The sequence below is a fragment of the Aulostomus chinensis genome, chromosome 24 (assembly GCF_037954235.1).
Source record: "Aulostomus chinensis isolate RoL2024-O1b breed Wild chromosome 24, RoL_Achi_v1.0, whole genome shotgun sequence".
In the NCBI taxonomy this organism is placed as follows: Eukaryota; Metazoa; Chordata; class Actinopteri; order Syngnathiformes; family Aulostomidae; genus Aulostomus; species Aulostomus chinensis.
The window spans coordinates 9,266,296-9,290,114 of record NC_141343.1 but is presented as its reverse complement, the minus strand read 5'-3'; the positions used below and the strand labels follow the sequence as shown (position 1 = coordinate 9,290,114).

The following is a 23,819-nucleotide window of genomic DNA, read 5'->3' as shown; positions in this document are numbered from 1 at the left end:
ACATTTAACATGATTCGAACTCGATTGATACTCGCCGAGTAAATTAATCTGAATTTAAAAACACGGGAACTGAATTTTAATTGAATTCGAATTTTTATAAAAAAAAATCAATTTCAGGTTCCAGTTGTCTGCGTCAGACTCCTTTGATCATGTGGGTTTTTTTTTCTCCTCTCCAAAGGGGAACGAGGAGGCGAGTGGGAAAATCTTATTTTTGAAGGTGTACTTAAAGAAATCCGTGTAGGCATAAATCCAGACATCATCAAGTCTGCTCAACAACTATCTCCCCTCCTCCCCCACACACACCCTCTGCTAACTACCAGACTGCGGGAGAGACTGTGACGGATTAAGGGAGTGGCGTTTAGGGATTGACGGAGATCGAACTTGAGAGGAGTAAAAGTTTATGCGTCAGATGGGATGTTTGCTATCGCAGAGAGTGGGCGGGTGGGTGGTGGAGGTTGGTGGCTGAGGAGGGTGGGGGGGGGGGGACAAGGGTCAGCAAATCCAGATAGCGTTGAAGGCAAAAGACAATGCAGGAATCAACCACTTCAGCGTTGTACATGGTCACTTAACTTGAAATCTCGTTCATCATTCCCTAAATTGATGGAAGGGTTTGTGGTAATTAATTAGTTGATAAGAGAATGATGAATGGCATGAGCGATGGCACCAGTGGAGTATTAAAGCTACGGGGATACAGACTGTTCAAGCATGTTATGATGGATGCTGTATAAACACCTGATAAATGCCCAGGGACCCTGCCATAGTTGTGTGTGTATGTGAGAATACATGCACGTATTCCTACGAGATGGGCACTTGGAGTGCAACACCATTAGGAACAAGAACTTGGCTCTCTTTCAACTGGAAAAGCCTTCGGGTCCGACTGTGGCGTGAGAGCATTTTCACCTCTCAATGGAGGCTTTCACTCTCATTTGCCATAACTAATAAACCACACTAAAGCAGTGTGTCACAATAAATCTCCGCTCTGAAAATGGCATGACTCACTTGGTGGTTGCAGAGATGCCAAAGAGGGAGTGTAAGTCGGCAAGTATTTGCGTGAGCGAGTAAGTTAATGAGTGAGCAAGCAAACTAACAAGTGTGGGGGCGGAGTGACAGAAAAGAGTGACGGATGAAGTGTGTGTAAGAGTATTAGGTGAGAAAGACAGCTCTCCAAAGACGGACTTTGAGCACTCACTCCATCATTCAGGCGAATGTAAATCAACTGTGACAAGAGGAGCTCAGGGCATAAAGATTCCCAATCTGCGTCAAGCATTGGAGAGTGCTGTAGGTAAGAAGGTGGGGATGTAAGCTTTCTGGCAGGGACTGAGAGGTTCCCCCGAGGCGCTGCACGGAGATGAATGGCTTAGACCATTAACCCCACCGCACAATCTCAGCATACCCCACAGGCACACAAATGCGCTGCACTGAGATCAGTGCAATGCGCCGCACTCTCAGGACACCTGGAGTGAGACCAAAGCGCCGGCCCGGGGCCAGGTGTTACCCACACGAGCACAAGAGTGTATTTCGTGGAAAAGAATTCCAATGCGCTTTCTTAATTTTTTATTTTTTTTAAATTTCCTAAAAAAAAAAGATATTCTTCAAATAACGATACAGGGAAATAAAATCCAATCAGTGCAACACAGGTGGCTCTTTTATTTTCACGAGGATAATTATCAATTTGTGGTGTCTTGCGGAGTTATTGATATTCTCCAGCCTCTTGGCTTCCTTCCCGTTTGGCTGACGTTATGCAAAATGTAGTTCTGAGATTAATATGGTGAAAAGTTATGTTTACCGTGTTATACAAACATAATCGATGTAAAGGGCCAGCGAAAACATGGCTTATTAATCCCTTTTACGCCTGCACAGCCTGTTTTTAAACGTGCTTCAATCGAAAGCAGGAGATGAATCAGTTCAAATAATGCAAACAATTCCATATTTCTTTCAAACAATTCAGACTTAAACAGCTGCCATTTCGACTCTTATAATTTAGTGAATATACCTAACAATGAAAAATACAATTTCTCGGTTTTAAACCTTTGTCCCTCAATTCATTTATCTTTTGAGAAACGGCAACTGTAATTTAAAAGAATCCCTGTCTTTAATTGTTAAAGCATTCAAAAATCTGATGACTCATCCCACACTCAGGGGTGTCTACGAATTTTAAGTCACGTAACCCCGCTTTGAAATGAAACGTTTCCTCAATCACAATGTTTTCTACTCGGTCTGATTATATTCGTAAGTGATTTGAAAAGTTGTTTGGTTACATTATTTATTCACATTTAAAACCAACTATGTTTTCAGCTGAAAAACTGAATAAATTTGTTTGTGTGATGCAACCCTCTCGAAAAGATGCATTTCACTCGCGTAATGTGAATCCTTTCGGTCCAATACATTTTCAAAGTTTGTAAGAACACAACGCTGAATTTTTTTTTTCGTGCACATTCGTTAGCAGAGCGCTAACCAGATGTAGCCAATTCAGCTGGCGTAATTCTCCAGTGTGCATGCTAGAGGGGTTTTGCATCGTAAGCGCTATGGGCTGATGTAGAAGCCAATCAGAATCCACGAGAAATCCCTTCCTCACTTCTTCTGTAAATATTTCAGGGCCTTTAAAACTTTTATTATTTTATTAAGACTTCCGAGTAGATGATATGTACTCTAGCACTTTATTGTTCCGACTGCACACTGCTGTAAAGCCTCATCTGTCCAGGAAACCCTGCTGTATTTCAGTCTTGAAGTAGCCAGTCAACCCATTGCTGAGGTTACGACATCAATCGATTGTCCTTGTGACAATGACACAAAACACCTGCATCGTTACACAGTCCAGTAGCATGCCATATGAGGGGTGATCAGATTTAGTGCATATGCCAGCAAGGCCAGACTCGTGCGAAGAGTAAGCAGTGTCCATGCAAAACAGCTGGCAGCGAGCTCAGCTCCCTGGCTGATCCCCGTTTCAGAGACGTGCTACACGGTTCCCGTCGCGTGAGCGCATGTGAAAGAGAGAGAGATCGTCTTGAAACCTATGTCATGCATCGACGTGCTCCCCTGTTGGCACCCTCAACACTGTGAGAACAAATACAGAGGTGTCAGGCCCACTTCAAGCCATAGTATTTCACGGACTCGTCCTGTTCATATTCCCAATCCGACACATGAATGGAACACGGTGGTTAAATTGCTCCACCATTTTCAATTCAATGCATCTTGGACTCATAAGTGCACTTAGATATCGCATTAGTGGCAGGCTAGGGCCAAACCTTTAATTGCCTGCATCTGAGCCTGTACAGCCACTCTATACTATATGCGATTATCAGCTTTTCTTGAGAGTGGGAGGGTCAGAAGTGTGCTGAAAATTGTTTGGCTTTTGTGCGATTCTATGGTCTAAGTGCGAGGTGAAACGACTGCAATCCATAGATGAGGCTAATGGCCTTAAATAATACATTTGGGTGTAGTTGCCAGAGAAATCTGCATTCATGGCTTTAATAATAGGCCTGATACAACCTTTAAACATAATTGCGCAGCACACTGTTGACAAGGAGTCGGTACAAGCATTTTCAGCCAAAGAAAATGATAATGACTTCTTCGTTCAACCTGCAAGCAGAAAGCATCTTGCATGGCACTGATAACATTGTTTTATCTGCGATTGCAAGTCTTGTCACAAGGTCTTGATCCAAACAGCGAGATGGTAATTAAGTGCTGGCACTTTCAGCCCAAGGTGTTTTCAATGCATTTATTTGAAGTGTGAACATGATACGTGCTTGCTCTCCTTCGATGTTGACACTGGTTTTAAAAGATGTACTGTACTAAGACACGTTTCGAAATGAGCGAGTGGAGCCAACAATGAGATTTCCACTTGAGCAGTGTCCGGCAGAATGATGAACGAGGTGGTAGACGAAGGGGAATTACAGTGATTTAATGTTGGATCACAACTGCTCTGTTCCCTCTCTTGTTTTAATGGCATTTTATGTGGGTACACAAACATGTAAGCTGTGTGTGTGTGTGTGTGTGTGTGTGTGTGTGTGTGTGTGTGTTTGAAGGGTTGATGTAAGCTGCTGCTCTTTAAGAGCACATACCGGGCATTCCGATGGGTGTGTGTGTGTTCATGCTTTGTACATTAGCCATGTGTGGGTATAAGGCAATGGAATAGACTCATTTTAAATCAAATTAGCATGCGGGCAAATTAAGCAGAGGGATTTAATTTGAGCTGTTGTAAAAATGCTAATTTCAGTATAGCCCAGAAGCTCATATGCAAATACAACACTATTTTACAATAATTCAGATTAGGCCAGGCATGCATAAAACACACATATTACAGCCGGATGTCATCTGGGGAATAGAGGACCATTAGCTCTCGGACTTGCTACGAGGATGGGCTACCCTATTTTAGTATTTATCTTCATGTGTTGACACTTCTTCATTGCACTTCACTGAATTAATCTCATGATCGTGGGAATGGTGTGTATTTTTCTAACCTGAGATGATTTGTATATGTACAGACTGATATGTAAACACCACTACAACTTGTAGGATAATTCACATTCCACCCACACCACAATACTATAATGGACTGAGATGCTGGTAGATGCTGTTGGAATGTTAGTGCAGTCATGTTTACCCAGTGACTCCTGATAGAGCAGAACACACTTGGAGATTATAAATGTCTGACTTGCTCCTACAGTACGTACTTCATAGTTAATATTTTGGGGAAGTGGTCCTTAACACAACATTGTATTTAAAGATAACGGTCCAACTTGAGTTCAGCATATGAGGTCAAAAGCGGGGAGTTGGAGGTCAGTAATGCACGGTAATCACGCGACGTACGACTGATCGTGTTACGAGTGACACAATTAAGGGCTCTGCATTGGAAAACGCAAAAGTTTATTGCAAGGTCATTTCATCGTGATCTTCAGGCTCTTTAATAAAAACAACAACAACAACAAAAAGAAAATGGTTGCAATTTGCCCATGTCCTCCTTGCGTTTTCTCAACATTTACTGCCTTTTAAAGAAGTGCTGCACTGCAATAATCGCTGATTTCCATCCCCATTGTGCTTCACCTTTGACTGCTGGATCAAAACGAGCACATATATTAGACGAATGGTGTGTGTTCTTGCGTGTCTGTAGATAAGTGAGAGAGATGAGGTTTGGGTGTGAACATCTTAATGTTTAGAGAGGCCGGAGGAGCCTGTCGATACCAATTGACGTCTTAAAGAGAAGTGTGTGTGTGTGTGTGTGTGCTGGCTTGGCTCGCTGGGACTCACCATGCCATCCACTGGGAGATGGGAGAATCAATTAAAACACTTTTAAGCCTGCGGTTTTGACGAGGTGCAACACAGCATGTGGCTGGGCTGGTAAGAAATGGAGCCCCCCACCCCCACCCCGCTTGCCAGAGTCGAACCACACTGCGTTGATTTGCAGTTCCATTAGAGGTTTAACAACATGACGAGTCATGCTCAAAATGGAACCTCTCTAGTTGGTCCAAAATGCACCTGACCTGCCTTTAAGCAGGGTCTGAAGCTTAATATGTGGCTCTGATGAAACCCCAACATCTTATTTTTGCCGCTTGGCATAAAGATTTTAAATAACAAAACAAAGACGGAGCTTTTATTGTGAAGAGTTTATAGTACGCTAAATGTCCTGAAATGCGCTGTTAACCCGAGAGTCACAAGCACAGATCAGCCAGCTTTCAAAAGCCGTCGATTCAAGAAAAACTGGAGTTTTAATGCAAATCCTCGGCGTTCTGGGCTGACGTGGCAAGTTAAACCGAGTCAAGCCAAGCCAACGTGTCTGGAAAAGGCCTTTAAAAAAAAAAAAAAAAAATTCCGTGGGTGTTCTTTTTTTTTTTTTTTTTTTTGAAGCCAGTTTTCTCTTACAGATGTGGCTCCGCATATTTAGAATTAGCATAATTTTCAAATGCATTATTTTCTTAATGCCTTTTCAGTATGAGAGGGGGGAAAAAAAAATACACCAGTCAGCAATTTTTGCAGAACAGCTGCTACGAGTCCGTCAGTGTAACTCAATCAGAAAGCGGAACTTTTTTTCACGCTAAGATGCATTGTCGATTTTTTTGCTGTCAGTGTTCCTCGAGTCGATGAACAACCAAGTTATGAAGCACCTAAGCACCAACCAAAGTTTTACCCTATTTCATCCCTGCCCAGGTGATGTTAAATCCCTCCAACGCTCCTCTCATCATCCCCTCCATTTTTTCTTTTTTTTCTTTTTTGCATTACAGCTCTGCAAAAGACACAGCTGAATTGTTTGTTGCTTCCCTGCTCTTCCTTTCTGTCGCGCTGTCCCCTTGGCTCACCAGGGACAATTATGCACCTCTTTCAAGCTATTGCCAAGCCCAATTTGCCACACAAATTAAATGGGCTGCATTTGAAGAGCGATGAGGACGGGGGGTGGGGGGAGGAGGAGGGGGGGAGGGGGATGAGGAAGCCCAACAAAGAGGGAAGGTCCAAAGACAAAAACAATGACAGTGGAAACAAAAACGGACTTAACGTAGCCACACAATCCTCTAAGATAATATTTGTATCTTTTTTGTTCATTCTCTCAGCTCCTTACAGGTTCTGTAGAGGGAGGACATTAACAGCACTGTGTGTTTTATTAAGGGTGCCTGCTGGCATTTTTCTTCCTCGAGGGCTGCAGTGTCCACAGTGCGGGGTGGCGAGTAGGACGGCTCTGAGGATCATGCCATCTGTTGAGCAGGCCAACTCAGCCATTTTCTGCTCTCGAGTGTCTCATATCCTCCACTACTAGCTAGCTCGCACAACCCAAAACCCAACCAGAGCACCAACAGAGGGCAGCTTTCCCTTTGGTGGTTTAGCTTAAGTGAACACCGATGATGAGAATGGAGCTGTGGATGTGTATGCAAATGCAGCAGCACAGGAGAGGAAATTTACGAAGCCCTTTTAGTCACTGGAAGGGACTATTACACTGCTTCCAAACAGCAAGGGGAGACTGTGGGGAGAGGACAAAGACGCAGGCGGAAAAACAGTTGCCCAAATGAGAAATGTGGAGAAAATTGTCGAGAGAGAGATTAGTAAGAAAAACAATAGATGGGAGTTGGGAAGGGGGTGGGAAATAAAAATGTGCATGTGGGAGATCAGGCACTGCAGAAATGGAATCCCAGGGCTGATACATGCAGCCTGAAGTGGTTTTACTTTTGAATGGGGCACTTGCTCTGCAGCAGAGAGGACACACACCTCACCCCCTTGACCTTATTAACAGCCAACCATGGTGGCTAACTCGGGATATGTTTGTTTTGGCTGTGAAATGATGACCCAGCACAGCTGTCTGTGCATGGGGTAGGGAGGTAGCAGCAGCTGCTAACAGCCAGACAGCCAAAAGGAAGGAAGTGTTTTTTTTTAGGGGGGGGTGGGGTGGGTGTTGAGTGGTGGGGGTTGAGCAGGCAGGCATTGAGATTCAAGGGTTGCTGACTGCACTTGTACAGGTTTTCTGTTACATTTGCGCTCAAATGCCACTGTGGAATGTCTGGAGACACGGGAGTGTGAGTTTTATCACAGCCGTCGTCTGAGCGAAGGTTTTTGCAACAGTCTTTTTTTTTTTTTTTTTTCATCAAATGCTATGTAAATTCATGCTCGCAATGGAGGACAGAAAAAGATAGACCCCTGGATGGTTACATTTATCGACCATTAATGCCGTTTTGGGAAGGCTCTGAAATTAGATTGTGTCAATAAATCCTGAAGCTACACATAAAATGGCGGATAAACGGAGACTATATTTCCCCATTTGCCTCTCCTCCTGCTGTGAGATATATGTGGCACGAGTTAAAGAAGAAAAGTAAAACACATTCCAACAGATTGCAGGGAACATTTCTCAAGCACAAAGTTGAAAACGTCACCCATCAATTTTACTCTGCGTGGCTGTCTTGTAAATGACCTTGGGTGAATGATCCCTTCATTCAGAGATTTTCAGCCGAACCGGGGAGGTGGGCAGCGTGGGTGGGGGGCTGTGGGTGATTTCATTCGATGCAAACGGAGTGATAAAACTTTTATTCATCCCACTGTGACTCCAGAAGCTAATGATTCATGGATCTTAGTGTAAAAAATGAGTCGAGAGGAGGGAGGGGGTGGCTGGGGTGCCGGACCAGAGCTCAATGAGGTTTGAAAACCGTTGTCACACATCAGTGGGCAGGTGTATGATGTCGAGGAACTCAATTCCAATGACTAAACGTCATGAGATTCCTGGCTGAGAATTTCTGGTTCACAAGATAGTTTTGTTGTTGTTGTTGTTTTTGCAGCCAAAATGAAGTCGTTGGAAAATAGAGAGGTGAACGCACTTTTAGATGAGAAGTGGATCCCTGTGGAATACAATATCTATATTAGGGTTCAAATATTCATCAGAAGTTACAGAAATTCAAAATAGAATATTCAGGTTTTGAAATAGTTTTTGGAAAACAATTAAAGCCAGAAAATTAAAAAACAATAAATATGGAAACGTACCTGATAAATACCTGCATTTCTGAGTATACGTCAACTGAGTAAAATCTCTTCTGGTTAATGTTGAGCTTGGCATTAATTTTAGTTAAATGTGTGCTTGTACATTTTCTTTTATTTATTTTCAATGTGTAAACAGAAGTTTTAGATTTCCGGGGTTTCGGTTTTCAAATTTCCTTCTCAGACATAGAAAAGTAATGGGAAACATATTGGGGGGGTAGAGATTGTGGTGCATGTTCTCCTGAAGCATAAGGAACATTCTGGCTCAAGGTATTCTGGGAAATTATGGATGATTTTAAGGCGATATTGAATAAATATTTAAACCATTTTAATTTAGGACTTATTCTTCTGTAGTTTCGGTAGGAGCCTCACAAATCTGAATCGCAGTGCTAACATCAACCAGTACAGGTGTCGCGTGTCTTCCAAGAAGGATGTATGGATGTGATGATTGAAACACAACTTAGTCCATCCGCTGCCACCCTGAGCACCAAGCTCGCCCAACAGGATACAACACTTGAGGCCCGCATGGAAGCCAGTCGTCCACTTACTTTGAGCGTCGGCGAGGTGGAGGAGCAGACCCAGGACAAGCAGCAGCGGCAGCAGCAGTGTGGGTCTGGCTCTGTGCATGGTGGGACAGCTTGGCACCAGCATGCTTTGGCAGCCTCGGTGGCGCTGGCTCACAGAGCCCTGTGAGTCAGTCTGGTCTGATTTCTCAGATGCAGGGTATTCACAGCCTATGCAAGGAGAGGAGGATAGAGAGAGGGAAGGAGAATGGGGGGGTTGAGAGAGAGAGAGAGAGAGAGAGAGAGAGAGGAAGTGAATGAAACAAAGCTGTTTGCTCCACGGGTTTTATCTATCCCTGCACATTTCTGACATACCCCCACACAGCCTCGGCTGGAGCTGAGGCTGGAGCTGACAGAGGATAGGAAAGAGGGCTGATGTGCTCACAGGGTATGTTCTGACAGTTCTCTAAATGGAATAGTCACTTCACACGATGCGCGTGCGTGAGAGAGAGGGAGAGTGCAATGAAGAGAGAGGGAGAAACCATATCGATGTAAGGTTGAACTAATAAGATTTTGTCTTCACAGCTTTCGTCACGAGCACCAATTAAGTACGCCACATAATAAGAGAAGATTTTCAGTCCCCCTCAGATGAGCGCTGATACTTGCTTCACATAAAGAACACCTCTGTTGCATGCAAGAACTCAGGAAACACCCATAAAACACTGCTATTGTTATTTTTTCTTAATTGTAAGTGTAACAATTCAAACCACTACGACGCCGGTGAGGACTTAAATTGATAGTCGTGAGTAATTGCTAATTTTAAAACTTTAGTGTTGTCGTTCAGTACATTGTTTTTTACCAACTGTTTTCGTATCTCTCACCAAAATTTAATCCATAGTGGATGTTTTATAGCCCTTTGGAAAGAGCGCACACACTTTCTTTCATCCAGAACTGCTTCAACAACAAATAAAGTCAAAAAGACACTGTTGCCATTCATGTTTTAGCCTTTTATCGAAAGGTCACTACTTGTCTGTGGAAATCGATGTGATCCAGTGAGCCGGTGTCGGGTGCGCACCGGGTCTATCCCTCATCATCCATTGGCTTAAGCCAGAGCTTGATCCTCTGTGATGGATGCGCCGCGGTAGTCTTCGGCTCATAACTCTGACTCCCAGCTAATCCAAGAGCGTGAGCTTTTGATGACATGCTGCTGGTTAGCATGCTAGCTAGGGTGCTGAGAGAGCATTCAACAGGATGCTGTTGTTTCAGCAGCGGTGAACAGTGAATGCTCTGTGTGCTGTGACATTTCAGTCACTTAATGTCGCATGAGATCAAAGAACATGTCAAATATCTCTGAGTTTGAGGATTTTTCACTTTTAGTAACTGTCTCTTCTGGAGGCAGCAACTGAGAACATAAATTCTTTGACGAGAAATATTTTATGGCACTGTTTATCTGCAGATTTTATCTGCCACCCACCGAAAGGAAAAGAGAGAGAGGGGGGAAAAAAAAAAACTAGTCCCCCGAAGCCCAATCAGTAGGCCCGATGATGACAAAGTACCTCATTTCCCTGTTACCAATCATGCTCTTTCTCCCTCCTAGCTCTCCCTCTTTCATTTCTGTGGGCTGTAAATGGCAGAAAAGACGAGAAGATAGCGCACCTGTCACACTCGATTTGTGTTGGGGGGAGATAGACACGACTACCTGTCTCCAGGCGCCGCGGGGCTAGCAGCAAGCGCATGAGCGGGGGACGTGTGGCAAAGGGAATCAATTTGAGGCGATCTCTCATCCCCCGCTCACACACCAACACATACACACAAACACAAATGCGTACACGTACAGTCAGGTGACATATTAAAGAAAAAAACCTGAATAAATGACAATAGAAGTAGATGATTCCAAACGGACCAGAGCGGTAAAGAAATGATAGAAATCATCTTCTGGCTTTACTGTCAAACCAACCTGTGGCAGATTTTGGACTGATATCTTTGACAGCAGTCTGCAGTATCATCGAAATATCCAATGAGGGAATATCTTTTCGAAAAATGGCGTTGAGTCATCCCTGTAGTCGAGTTCCAAAGACTCGTAGAATTGATGCAAAGGTGAACCGAGGCTTTTGCGGTGGTTTTAATCTGTCACCTGCCTGCTCATTTAAACACAAATGAGAGAATTTTCACCTGAGTAGTGTGTTTGCTACTGATTGTGAATTTGATTAGAATCAACCAGACAGCAAAAACCTGAGCGTGCTTGGGTGTGAGGAGATAAAGCTGCAGTCTGATCAATACGTACTCCCACGACTGAACAGCTGTCTGTCTCCTGCGCTGGTGTTACACCGCTACCCCACTGAATCCAAGTGATAGCCTTTGAGTTCATTAACGGAGTGTGAATTTCCATAATGACATGACATTAGGCAGCACACAAGGAACGGTACTCATCAGCGCTTCCCATCTTTATTAATGCTCAGCACACACACACACACACGCACGCACACACAAAACGATAGAGGCAACCATCTGTATGTTGTGTAACTGCCGGTTACCTAGAGGCTGAGCCATGTGAATCAATACAAAGAGATGCTAATGTAAGCACAGCAAAACTTGATGGCTAAAAATGGCATTTGCTGGGTCCCAATTTCAAGTAAACGAAGCTGTGCTATGAAATTAACACAGAAGTATATCACAATTTTCCCCGCAATACTATATTCCAGTGTATGTAGTGTGCAGAGTATTGTTCCATCAATCAACCAATCATCAATCAAGAAATGTTTTCTGCTTATGCAAAGCTAGTTGCCGCACATCACCTCCATGCACCTGACAGTATTTAGAAAACCGTCACGGCAAAAAACACGAGACCAGCTCTTGGAATGTTCCATTAAACAAGTGGGATTTGTTTTCAGTCAATTACTCTGACAACTGTGATAGGTCTCTTATCACATCAAATTGTATTGGGAATAAGAATACACACTCCCGCTTTCCATCTCAATGTGAAGCAAATCTTTTGAAATTTCACCAAAAAAAAAAGGGGGAAAAAGAAATGTGAATGAAAAAGGTGCCTTTCCATCAAGTGGTTGGAGTGGATGAACGATGCTAGTTTGGTCAGAAAGATGGCGGAATAGGCAATTTACCCCAATATGGCTGTAATAAAATGTAGAGGAAGAGCAGGTTACAATCAGAGATGCACCATTTGGCTCTGCCACACTCTCGCTTCTGATCATTCGTGACTTGCATGAGAGTACGTGTTTAATTGTGTCCTTTTAAGGTCTGTTTTTGCGATCGGGAGCCTGCACATGGTGTTTTTTTTTTGCAAACTGACCGTATATTTTCTGCCAGTCGTGAAAATTTGCCATCTGGCTCGATCTGATCGAGGCAACAAAACTAGACACAATTCTATTCCGGGTAAAGTGGCACACCATTGCAAGAGACCGGTTAGGAATCAGAAACAAGCCACACCGGCCAGTTACCGGTGCCCGACCACTTCCTGTCCCTGGCTGGGCAGTTGGTGCATACCTAGTTTCAAATCAGAATCAAAGCAAGTTTTTGCCCTGGCAACATACACGTTATGATGCTCGTTTTTTTTTTTTTTTTTCAGGAAGCAGAGTGAGGAATATTTCGGTTGCGTCAGTCCACTGGTATCTGTTGGTGTCCTTTCGAGTCGTGCTGTCACGCATTTCAGAGAAACTGGAAGGACATCTGATGCAAAAACAGCCGTCACGTGAGTTCAGTGTTCACTCTGGCAAGTGTTTTCTCACCTCCCAATTTGCGCATGAACTCTTTTTTTTTTTGGTCATGAAACCTCCTCAAATGAGTGCAATAACTTTTTCATGAACGAGATCAATTTTCTTTCCAATTTTGGTGTTTCTACCCCCGTTTTCTGATGTTATTCTTGAAAATGCACATAAAACGAGGGTGAACGGAAACCCAACTTTTAAAACTTGGAAGCAGGGCAGCAGATGACGGGCGTAGCCTCAATGCTAGCTTCCTGACCTTAGAGTTCTCGTATCTGTGCTTGCACATCCCGCTCCCTCCATCCTTCCGTTCATGTCCACATAGATCCCCTGAAAAGTGACACCATCTTCACCCATATCATCCTGCCATCTGCCTGGCCATTTTGTCTCTGCTTCACACATTGGGTGGCACTGATGCTTTCAACTGAGCATTTATTACAATAGAAAGAGAAACTATCTTGCCTTTCTTCCTGAGCCCCTGGTGGTATTATTGTGTGTTCCCATTCAGTGGTGCTTCATTCAAAGGATTTTGCTGCTGATAGCAATCATGCATTATTAAACAAAGCCTGACAACATGCACAATGTTAATTAGAAAAAGGGTGGTGGGATGGGGGGCAAGAAGAAGAAAAAAGGGGGTGTTGAGCTGTCTACTGTCTCTCCATGATCTTTATCAGAAGTGAGAAAAAAGAGGGAGGGAGGTATGTTTATATTTTCCATAAAGGCTGCTCTATTCACATTTGAGCGAGTGTGTTTGGTATTCTGGTCTATTTATTTTGCAATATTATTAAGGCGAGAAAAACAACAACAAAAGAATCATTCATATTTATCTTGTATTCCAGCCATACTGCAATAAACTTATTATAGGGGGGAGTATGCAAGCAGAATAGTTATGAGCTCTCCAGGTTCACAGCATCAGTTTCACGCCTAATGTGTCTTTCAACAGTCCAAAAATACTGAGATGTTTTGGCAAACGGAGCACAAACCGCGATATACAAAATACTGACATGACAAAGCGACTGATTTGTCATTTTTAACTCCTTCAACATGTGTTTGAGCGTCGCAGTTGAAGCAAATAATGCTCATCTGTTGTGCAAATTTCACTCTGGCCAGCTCCAGGGAATATAGTTTTAATTCCAAGCTCATGCACAAGCTTCGAGGAAACAAAGTATTTTATCCTAACAGACCAACACAACTGCATAAATGCCACCAAATCTATTAAGGCCAACCCCTCTGTAATTAGCACAACACATGCGAGAACAAAGCCCGGCAAAACTAGCGAAGACGTGATCCGTTCTGCATTGTGTTGGAGAAAGTTAGCCAGTATCATGCCCAGCCAGGCGCAGCAAATAAGTATTTGCCTCGTTTCATGAGGCGGGACTTTGTGTCCCTGTGGACCAGCGAACTCTTCATGGACACACCGTCAGGCTGTAGTTGTGAGAAAACAGAGGGAGCTCCTCTCTGTTTTAACTTTGCCCTTATGGAGACAGGCTTACCCCTGCTTCAGAAAAACCTGTGTACTGTTACTCTGAGGTGGCAGTATCATGATGTGATATTGAGAGGACAGCTCGTACGTAGTACCTGCTAAAACTGCTCTCCATAACACCTTGCTCCAGGCACAATAGTCAGTGTTTATGTCGGAGAAGAGCGCAACAAATTACGTTTGAGCTTGAGTTAAGGTCCACTGTGTGTGTGTTCTCTTGGAGAGAAGAACAGAGAGACCAACCAGTTCCTCCTTCATCTTGTAACAAAATTCAAATTGAAACATCAGTACAAATAAAAACTATTAAGTATGCTGTTTCCAATTTGGTGTGTAATTTAATTACATTTATTTGACATTCTATCTATTATACAGGAAAGAAAACAAATTAACTCTTTTGGAAAAAAAACCCAGCTTTAACAAATCGTAGCCTATTTTTATATATATATATATATATATATATATATATATATATATATATATTCATAGACGCTATATGCTCTTAAAACAATTCTATGAAATAGTTTGCATTCTGAGAATAAGCCGAGGCCTTGACATGACCCCCTTGACTAATATTGCTCCAGGGGGTGTTTAGGGGGAAGGGTGATACCATCACATCTGTTCATTCAACAGCTTTGGGAACCATGAAACATGTGCCCTCAGGGTTTTTTAAATACATCATATGAGCAGATTTATGAAATAATCTCATCAAAGGCAAAAGCTCCCCACCCCACACATCTACATTCAGCCCCCACTTCCTCATCAGGAGGGGTTATGTTTGAGGTTACTGTGTGTTTTGCATGCTAGCGGCAGCCATCTTTTATCTTTTCTTTTGTGTAAAATCTGTCTTTATTGCAAGTCCTTTTTATGTGCAGTTGTTACTTTATCTTGTGGGGGGGGTTCTCCTCTTTCTCACAACTTTCTTCTTGCCCGCGATGGTGTGATTTAAGATCGAGCGACCAGGCCATTTCTCACGCGTCATTCCCGATCAGCCGGCATGTGTAATAACATTCCTCAAGTGAAGCTAAGCCGTGTCCTCAAGTGCAGCCGCCAAAAGAAAGACCCCTGACAACTGCACATCAGTGGAGTTTATTTGCTTACTTATTTACATCCCCCTCACCCCCGCCGCCCACCCCTTTTTGCCTCTCCAGACCTCCCTCAAACAAGCCTGCAATTGTCATAATCCATCCTTCGGGGTACTACCGCCTCACTTTGTCTGACCACGTTCACATTTCTGCCTCCAAGCACGGCTAATTCCTGACAACAAAATACTGCCAATAGTGAAGTTGATGTCTTTGTACAGATCTTGTTTGCTTACAAAGGCATCACCCGATATGAAACACACAGCTGGAAGCTAATTGGGTCTGATGACATCTGTCTGTGTCATAATTGGTTTAAAATTACCTGCTGGGCAAGGGAGCGGTCACAATCCCATCAAAATTATGCATCCATTGCGAATTTATTAGATTTCAAAGCAACCTTTTGTCATGAAATGTCACACAGATAGTGTAAAATAACATTCGACTGATCACATGATCGTGCGCGTTGGCCCAAACTCCCCAGTACACATCGAGGTGATAACAAATGTCTGTAGAAACAACTTTATATTGGAAAACACAGGTCAAGGAGAGGATGTTGCAAAATAAAAACTGTTACCTTGTTTGGGTGCAAAGAGCAAGGTTGAGTCCTCATGAAAATTCAGCCAACCCAAACTGACCTTGAGCATATACTTTTGGAACTAAAATGACCATCCTCCTCCTCCCACTCATTCTGTGTGTGTGTGTGTGTGTGTTCTTTTTTTGTCCAACAGCCTCTCCTTGACTTTTCTCTCTACCTGTTCTCACTTTCTTTCTCTCTCTCTCTCTCTTCACCCATCGTTCTCTCCCATCTCATTCCTCCCGCCACATTTCCCAGCAGCTGTTTGGTTCAGATGGATGGTCCCCTCGGTGCAAGACCCTGACCTGCAGTCTAGTGACTGATTATCCCAGTACCCTGTTGTGCTGCTCCCTGAACACATACCAAACGCACAGTACACACACAGTTACACACACACACACAAGGTTACGGAGCTATTGGGTAAGCTTTAGGCACACTGGGGAGTTTCAGCAAGGGGGGAGCAAACAAATCAAAGCACCATATTTAATCTTTGTCTGCATGTTTGGATCACCTGTGTTGACCTTGATGGCACTTGCAAGCACACTTACATGTGAACTCTAATGGATGCTATTAATGCCTCCTCAATGGACAACAGATAAAAACCAACCAACACATGATTGACAGCTTTTTGGGAGGGCCTTCTCCCGCGACATGTTTGCTTGTCACAGTGTGGGGAGCTTTTTACAGTAAAAGCATGCACCACTTTGGTCGCGCTTGACCTTGTGCAACAGCAATAAGGGAAAAAAAAAAAACTTGTTATCATACAAACAGGCTGAATCTTGAGGAGTCTATTGTATCGGGAGCAGACTGTGTGTGTGTGTGGGGGGGGGATCGGTGTTACACGCAGCAATGGGCGTCGGCGGCAGCCAACCTGGAATGGCTGGGATTAAATTCACGCCGCATGAACAGGGGAGGGCTAAATCATGTTACATATTATGAACCAGAAAAAAAAGAAGGGAGAGTGAGTGAAGTGTGGAACAGAGGGGTGGAAATATAATGGATAAGGGGAGCAACGAGGCAGAGAGAGAGCGAGCGAGAGAGGTGGCGAGAGAAAATAGAGGAGGACAAAGGAAAATAATTCAGAGGGGGAGAAGAAGAAAGGAAGGGAAGGAGAGAGAGAGAGGGAAAAAGAGAGGGGAGAGAAACTGTGGGGTAGAGGGCAGGAGAGGTGGAGGCAAAGGGAGGGAAGCAAGGGAATGTGCCTCACTGCCAGCTTTTCTCACGCTCCGCCTGTGCTTATACACCTAACAGAGGCAGCATGGGAGAGACGGAGGGAAGGAATGAAAGGAAGGTATGGGGGTGCAATGGATGTTAACAGTTGTGAGCCCACCCTGGCAGTCTTTGGGTTTTTAACTCCTGACGGGAAAGGTAAAACATAGCAGGTCCACATTAAATTACAGAGATGCAGCCTAAATTACACAACTCCTACACCCATGCTCTCCAACTTAGGCATTTATGTGCACAAATAGACACATACATGCAGAGCGTGCACACACACACCCTCTGCACCGCATGCTCCTGGCACTTTGACATCTACCCCCAACACAGCAACAGTCTGTGGGAGGATGAATAATCGTACTTCCGTGAGGCAGAGAAAATGAGAGGGAGGAAGGAGGGTGAGAGGGAAGTAGTTCCCAGCCTGAGCTCATGTCGTTTTATGGAAAGCGCAGAGGCCTCGGACGGACAAAACAGCATTCCGCTGCCACTAGTCGACACGACAGAAAGCAGCACAACAGAGCTCTATTGAAAATAACTGAATAATACAGCAATGGGAATTGTGTTGCCCCCTAATACATATGGCATAAGTCAACAACAATATGCCTCCTTATCTTTACGAAACAATTGAACACCAAGGTACATTGTGCAGCGGTGACATTTTAGTGGCTTTTGTACACAAGCCAAGCCGTTTGGTATGTAAATGCACTACTTAGGCGTACATGAAGGATTTAAGGAGGTGCTTGGGGCATACACGCTAGACTCATAGGGCAGCAAAATAATTAAAATGCCAAGTGTCTCCCATTATCTAAATGCTAATTTGCCTCAATATACCCTGAGCTAGAATGTAACGCCACATTATGGCTGCTGTAGTGCACTAAAGCAATAGCGGGTGAATTTCCCTTCAATTAGCCTAGCGCACTGTATACTATCTCTTATCTAAGGTGATGTTTGATGTTTTCTCAAGTGCCGATGTCGTGAGGCCTCAGCATCGATGCATATGGATTTCTTAACTGGTTCTCTCCCTCTCACATCACAGGCAGTTGATCTGTAGATATCTAATCTAGGCTAAATTAAATCACTATGAATTTCTCGTCTTAACAATTTCAGGTTTATCCACTTAAATTAGCTCACATCTCCTTAATCCACAAGATTCGAACAATACACGAAAGCAGTCTGGTTACTTGCGGAGGAAAAAAAGGCTGGTGAAATTGGTGTCCATGAGGACCCTGACAGCAATTCCTTCTTTGCAGTGTATTTTAGGCACCAGTGTTTGTACCCTGACTGAGATTTGATAAGAAAGCCTGAGTCAACAACTGAGAGAACGGACAGATGGCATTGGAACCACCAGCTTATCAAAGCTTTTTGCATGAAAATACATCAGTGCTGACAGAGAGGGCAACGGGACACAAAATATTATCACAGATATGAGCTGTTTTTGCTGAACACACAGATAGAGGTGAAATTTTGTTGTTCCTACATTTCCATCTATATCCCGATAAGACTTTCAAAGGACACGCTTGGTTGATTAGAAGGCTGTTTCAATATTTAGTGGGTTTAAGGATCCTTAGTGAAGTGGACTTTGATGTTGGTGCTGCTGGTTAGTAGATTTAGAGGCGAAACTGTCTGATAGTCCTTGTATTCCATTTTAAAGGTGTTTTAGCCAAGCAAAGCCATTGTTCTCATGACAAGCAGGCTGCTTGTGCAACGCCGTCAAAACAAAGCAATGGTTCAGCCCGAGGCAAAAGCAACTACTCCCCCTTTTGTCGTTCTACTAAGACAAATGCTTGCCAGTGCTACGTTAGCAAATCAACGAGCAGTTCCCCCGTCACTGATGGTAGATCGTAGCAGTCGAACAAGACATTTTATTATGTTGCTGGAAAGGAATGAATGGGTCCTTTTCTTCGGCCACAGTTTGGAGATTGAAATTCAAATCAAATGCCACCGTCAAACAAATGTCAGTACAGGAAATCAAAGGCATTTTGTCAATGCTTGGCATCAAGCAAAATGCACATTTTGACATTTGAAAAAAGATTTTCTCTGCCTCTGGTCTTTATTTCATACGGAATTAACGATGTTCATCACAAGGGAAAAAAAAAATTACATCAACCGCCATCACGCAAACAGTTTTCGCCGCTCCTTCTCCACACCCTTGAAGGAACCTTTGTACATGCTCTCCCCCCAACCCCCACCCCCAACCCGGTACAATCCACCCCCGAACGCTCACAAACATGATTAAGACACTGTCAAACCTGACATTGCTGTCTCGCATGCTGTCAGTGGCCCTCACTGGGAGTCGCTGTTGACTGACTGCCTGGATGTGCCTTATCATTAACAGGGCTGCCTGTGCCACCACGGAGGGGCTTTGATGACAGAAACTACGGCCCCAGTGCCTGCCCCTCCCAATTTGCCTGCCCAAGTGTCATCTAAATGAGATAGGGCCCAGGAGCTAAGGGATTAGGCACTGCATAATTACCTATTTAAAGACCCTAATTGAGCATTTCATTAAGAGACTGGCACTGAGATTTTGCCAAGGAAGGCACTACAGGGAGAAAGCAGTATTTGTATGTGCATGCACGCATGTGTGCAGCTGCATGTGTTGCTCCGTGACGCTCTGAGTGTGTGCATATGCCCGTGCTTGCATTTTGTAACAGCAGAGTGAGTGGAACCTTGACTGGAAGGTTTATCTTTATTAGTATGGAGGTCTCAAGCTTGTTTTCTGTTTACATTCTGTTTGGCCTGTGACTGTTGCTGCAAGTACATTCAATAGACATTCACCCTTTAGATATTGATTGAAGATTTGATGGAAAAGCACTGAGCTATTTCACACAATCAGCCTCAGCACCAGAATTAATATTTTAAGCGACATTATGAGATAAAGGACGGTTGCTTCTGCTCGTTTCGGCTAAACTGAAAATAGTTGGAATCCAAGCTGATGTTGATGACATTAGAAAACAATCTCCCCTTATTCTGTAACTGATGAATGACTATCTACAGTGTGAGTTGGCTGAGTCGACACGTTTTCAAGCTGTCTCGCAGCGAGCAAATGTGAAACTAATGGGAACGCCACTCTGTGTTGCTGATACCTCACGTTGTGATGTGCAAGCTTCCACCATCCTGCTTTATGTACTTGATAAAGACTGTTGCTCTAAGTGGTAAACGAATGCATGTAGTGCTTGCTTAGCCAAAAACAACATGTTAGAGACGTAACTACAGTGTTTGTCTTAATATCATGCAAATTCTGCTCCACTTGTTCCAACTTCTATTTTGGGTAACATCGTTGAGGCCAGACAAATAAAGCTGCAAACCAAGAACATTTGAGAGTAGCGGTCTCTGCTCAACATGACAAGGAAACAAACAAAAAAAAGTTTAAAACAGATTAAAAAAAACCTTCAAAGCTTCAACGTTGCACATCTCTGTCAAGCTAATTGAATTCAGTGAAAAGCAAATTTGCGAGTGCACATTACTGCTTGGTCTCCTTATCCAGACAACAAAGACAGCAAGTAAGTTAATACGGCAATCATTGGCAGCTGTCACGTTTCTATTGATGCCTTGGAGTGACAGCAGGTTTCCACATCTGAAACAAGAGATAAAATACAAGAGAGGTATGCCTCTATTTATACAGCTTTAAAGAGTAAATGTACTACATTTATATAGCCCCTTTCTTCCTTAATGGTGCTTCAGTACTTTACAATCCTGCTTTGTCATTCACACATTAATGGTGACAGAGCTGCCAACCTAGACTTTAATGGACAACCTACTCTACCTGTTGGCCAAATTTGGAGAGGAATCACTTGTTGTGAGTTTTGCAAGAGTTTAAGTTCCAAAAGGAGGGTTGGATTGTAAAAAACAAAACAAAAACATTTCACATGGACTATGAAAAGATCTCGAAACATACTCTCCACAAAACGTTCATGTATTCACCAACTTTTTTACAATTTTGTTTTGCCAGGCTCCTGCTCAACTGTTCTTTCTTCATGTAGATTCACTGTTTAGTGCTAGAACACTTTGAAGCTTAATGCAACGCTGTGAAGCTGTGAGATCCACAATGCTGCCCGACGGGGACTAAAATCAATGAACAAATGTGGACTCCAGATGACACCAGGGCCCCCTGAACTTTTGTCAGTGTAAACATGTTGAATAGAAACAATAACTGGAGCAGAGTGCTAAGTCTAGATGGTTTGCTGATGACCAATGTGACCCACTTTCCATGGCCCAGCAGGTCATGACTCCTCTTTGCCCTGGCATTGTCATAGCTGGGATCACCGGGGACATTGGCACATCACTGGCAGTTGCCTCGTTCATGATTGACTTGTTTGCTAAATGACTAGCATGTGAAGTGGCGACACTAACTGGGGGCTATTGGAGTAGCAGACACCAGCTGCTAACTGCTTGAGATAAACTGTCCCTCCCGTGGGGGATTCACACAAGCACCATGGTCAGGAATGGTGCTGAAGTCTGGCGAAAGATACTCAGGGCTGTAATGACACTGCCATATCATGAGTCAGTCATTTGTCCTCTAGCAACAGATGCATTCCTCTGACATGATTGAGGTTGAAAAGGGTCCCTGCCTCACTGGGAGATTAACTTAGATGTCATACACCAAAGGAAAAACAGTAAATTAGTGTTGCAAACGCTTCCATATAGAAAGAAAAGGATCACGAAAAGGTTTGATGAGTATGCAAATTATGTGAATCACATACTTTGGCCCTACGCAGTCATCAGATCACAACCTAATTGGACACCTGTGGGAGATTTTGAGCGTTAGAGAGTGCTCTCATTCATGAAAACACAGAACAATGCAATTTCTTTTGGGCGATTCACATTTTAGAAGGGTTCCAGAGTCGTACACCAATGAAATGTGATGCTTTTCAGCTTACTTGGACACTTCATTTTGTTCTTTCTATAGATTTGTCACTTATCTGATGTATGACAGTTCTGGCATCTCCTACAGACGCACCAATGATATCTACCTCAAAAGTAAATTTGATGCCTTAATTAATTAATTGCTGGGCTAGAAAGGCGAGAGGAGATGATGCTATCTCTCCGTATCGCATTCCAGGGTGTCTCGCGTATCTTTCCAACTCAAGTGTCTGAATCCAAAAAGCATCCGAGCTATTTCTTACTATTTAGCCGCATTTATTGTTCCTGACTTGGGCAAACAACAACAGCACAAACTTCTGTTTCGTATCTCATGCAAACTCTCCAAATATTTTCCTCCCATTGCAATCTTTGTATTTGACTTTGCGGCAGGTACGTAAAAGATCTGCTGCAGCTGCTTTAACATAAGCGTTGGCGAGCTACAAAGAATCAACAAACTCCTTATCATTTTTTTGTTTTTGCCATACGGTGAACTTGAACACGTAACAAGCATCATGCGACTTGCATGAATGCCAAATTGGCAAAATACATGACAAGAAATATACAGTCGAATATTTCGACCGCCTTGTCACTGCCTTGATTGTTGAGTTGAATATAAGCATGCACGCTTTGAAAGCTGAACTAAAAAGAGAGATTCCTGTGGTTATAAATGGTGTGTCCTGTGACAGACTGTGCATTGTGACTGATTCTTAATAGCTATCGACCGCTCATTTATATGTTGTATGGCTTCGCTGAAAGTTGAACCCCCCCCCCCCCCTTTGACTGCGCTTCATTTTATGCTCATTCTGTCTTGATAAATATCCACTTTTCACCCCACGTGTCGCAGCAAAAAACCTGAATAGAATAAAACATGCTTCACACACTACACTTCTGCCTTCTTTGGAAATGTTTCTCATGAATGGATTACTGAGGTAACAATAATTCTGATGAACAGAATGCAAGCCAAATTACTGCGTAATTCAACAGTTGTTTGTGCGGTCTTTTGCATGCTTAAGTGTGGAGAATCTACCCACTATGCTGCATTCGCAAAAGACCACAGTGGAATATAAAACCAGACGTTTTCTGATAAAGGTTCCTCTAAGGTTCTGGCCGCTGTGGTGGCTGTATAGCCAATCTAACGGGAGGCCAAATGTAGGCCCTATCAGGCCCCATCTTGGCCTCACACATTCCTATCTTCCTATCTCTGCTGGGGAGACATCCATCTTGATTTCTGCTGAGTGCCAAAATAAAGTAGCTGGACAATGAGAGGGAGGGATGGAGAGGAGGTTAGGAGAAGGGTGTTCACCTGATAAGGCAGCAGAGAATCAGAGGATCTCAGGGAGTGTGTGGCCTCAACATGCAGGGAAGAGGAACTTCATCTTTATCTAATTACCACATGGGTCGTTTTGCCAGGGCAGCTGAGTGTTTATGGGGGCTGTTTGGTATCGCACTACTCCCATGCCTTTACAAGCATGCGCACTCTTACGCACATGCAGATATGATTAACATTCAAATACACTTCCAGCGGCGAACAAAGGTGCAAACACACACAGATGCACGCATGCACACACACGCGCATATATGAGGCCGAGGGCTGAGTGCCATAACAGCCCAATGAAATATATTCAGATTAGAAAGGTGTCGCATTACTCTCCAGTCAGATGATAAATACGCGGTTAGAACCATCATTAATCTTGTACCCCTCCCCACCTTCCGCCTCCAGACGTGATGATGTAAGGGAAGGGGGAGCCAGCATACACTGGATGGAGCTAGTGCCTCAGTCAGGGCTGCAGCCGGGCATGTGGATGATGTACACACGGAACATCATCCCTGCTTTGTTTCGTTAGGTCTCACTAGCACAAGAGGTCGGGGCAGTCTGACTCACCGCGCTCGCTTGTAATGTCGCTGCTGTGAGGTGCAAGTTGTTGCATTGAACTGAGGTGT

The 23,819-nt window shown here is 43.6% G+C and overlaps 1 protein-coding gene across 1 annotated transcript in view; it reads right to left on the bottom strand.

Annotated features, from left to right (window-relative positions):
* LOC147238637 (receptor-type tyrosine-protein phosphatase delta-like) overlaps positions 1-23,819 on the bottom strand; it is a 134,922-nt gene that overhangs the window by 89,551 nt on the left and 21,552 nt on the right. The window contains 1 exon segment of the mRNA XM_086196681.1: positions 8,994-9,179. Coding sequence (XP_086052807.1) covers positions 8,994-9,096 — 103 coding nt within the window. The 5' untranslated portion in view covers positions 9,097-9,179.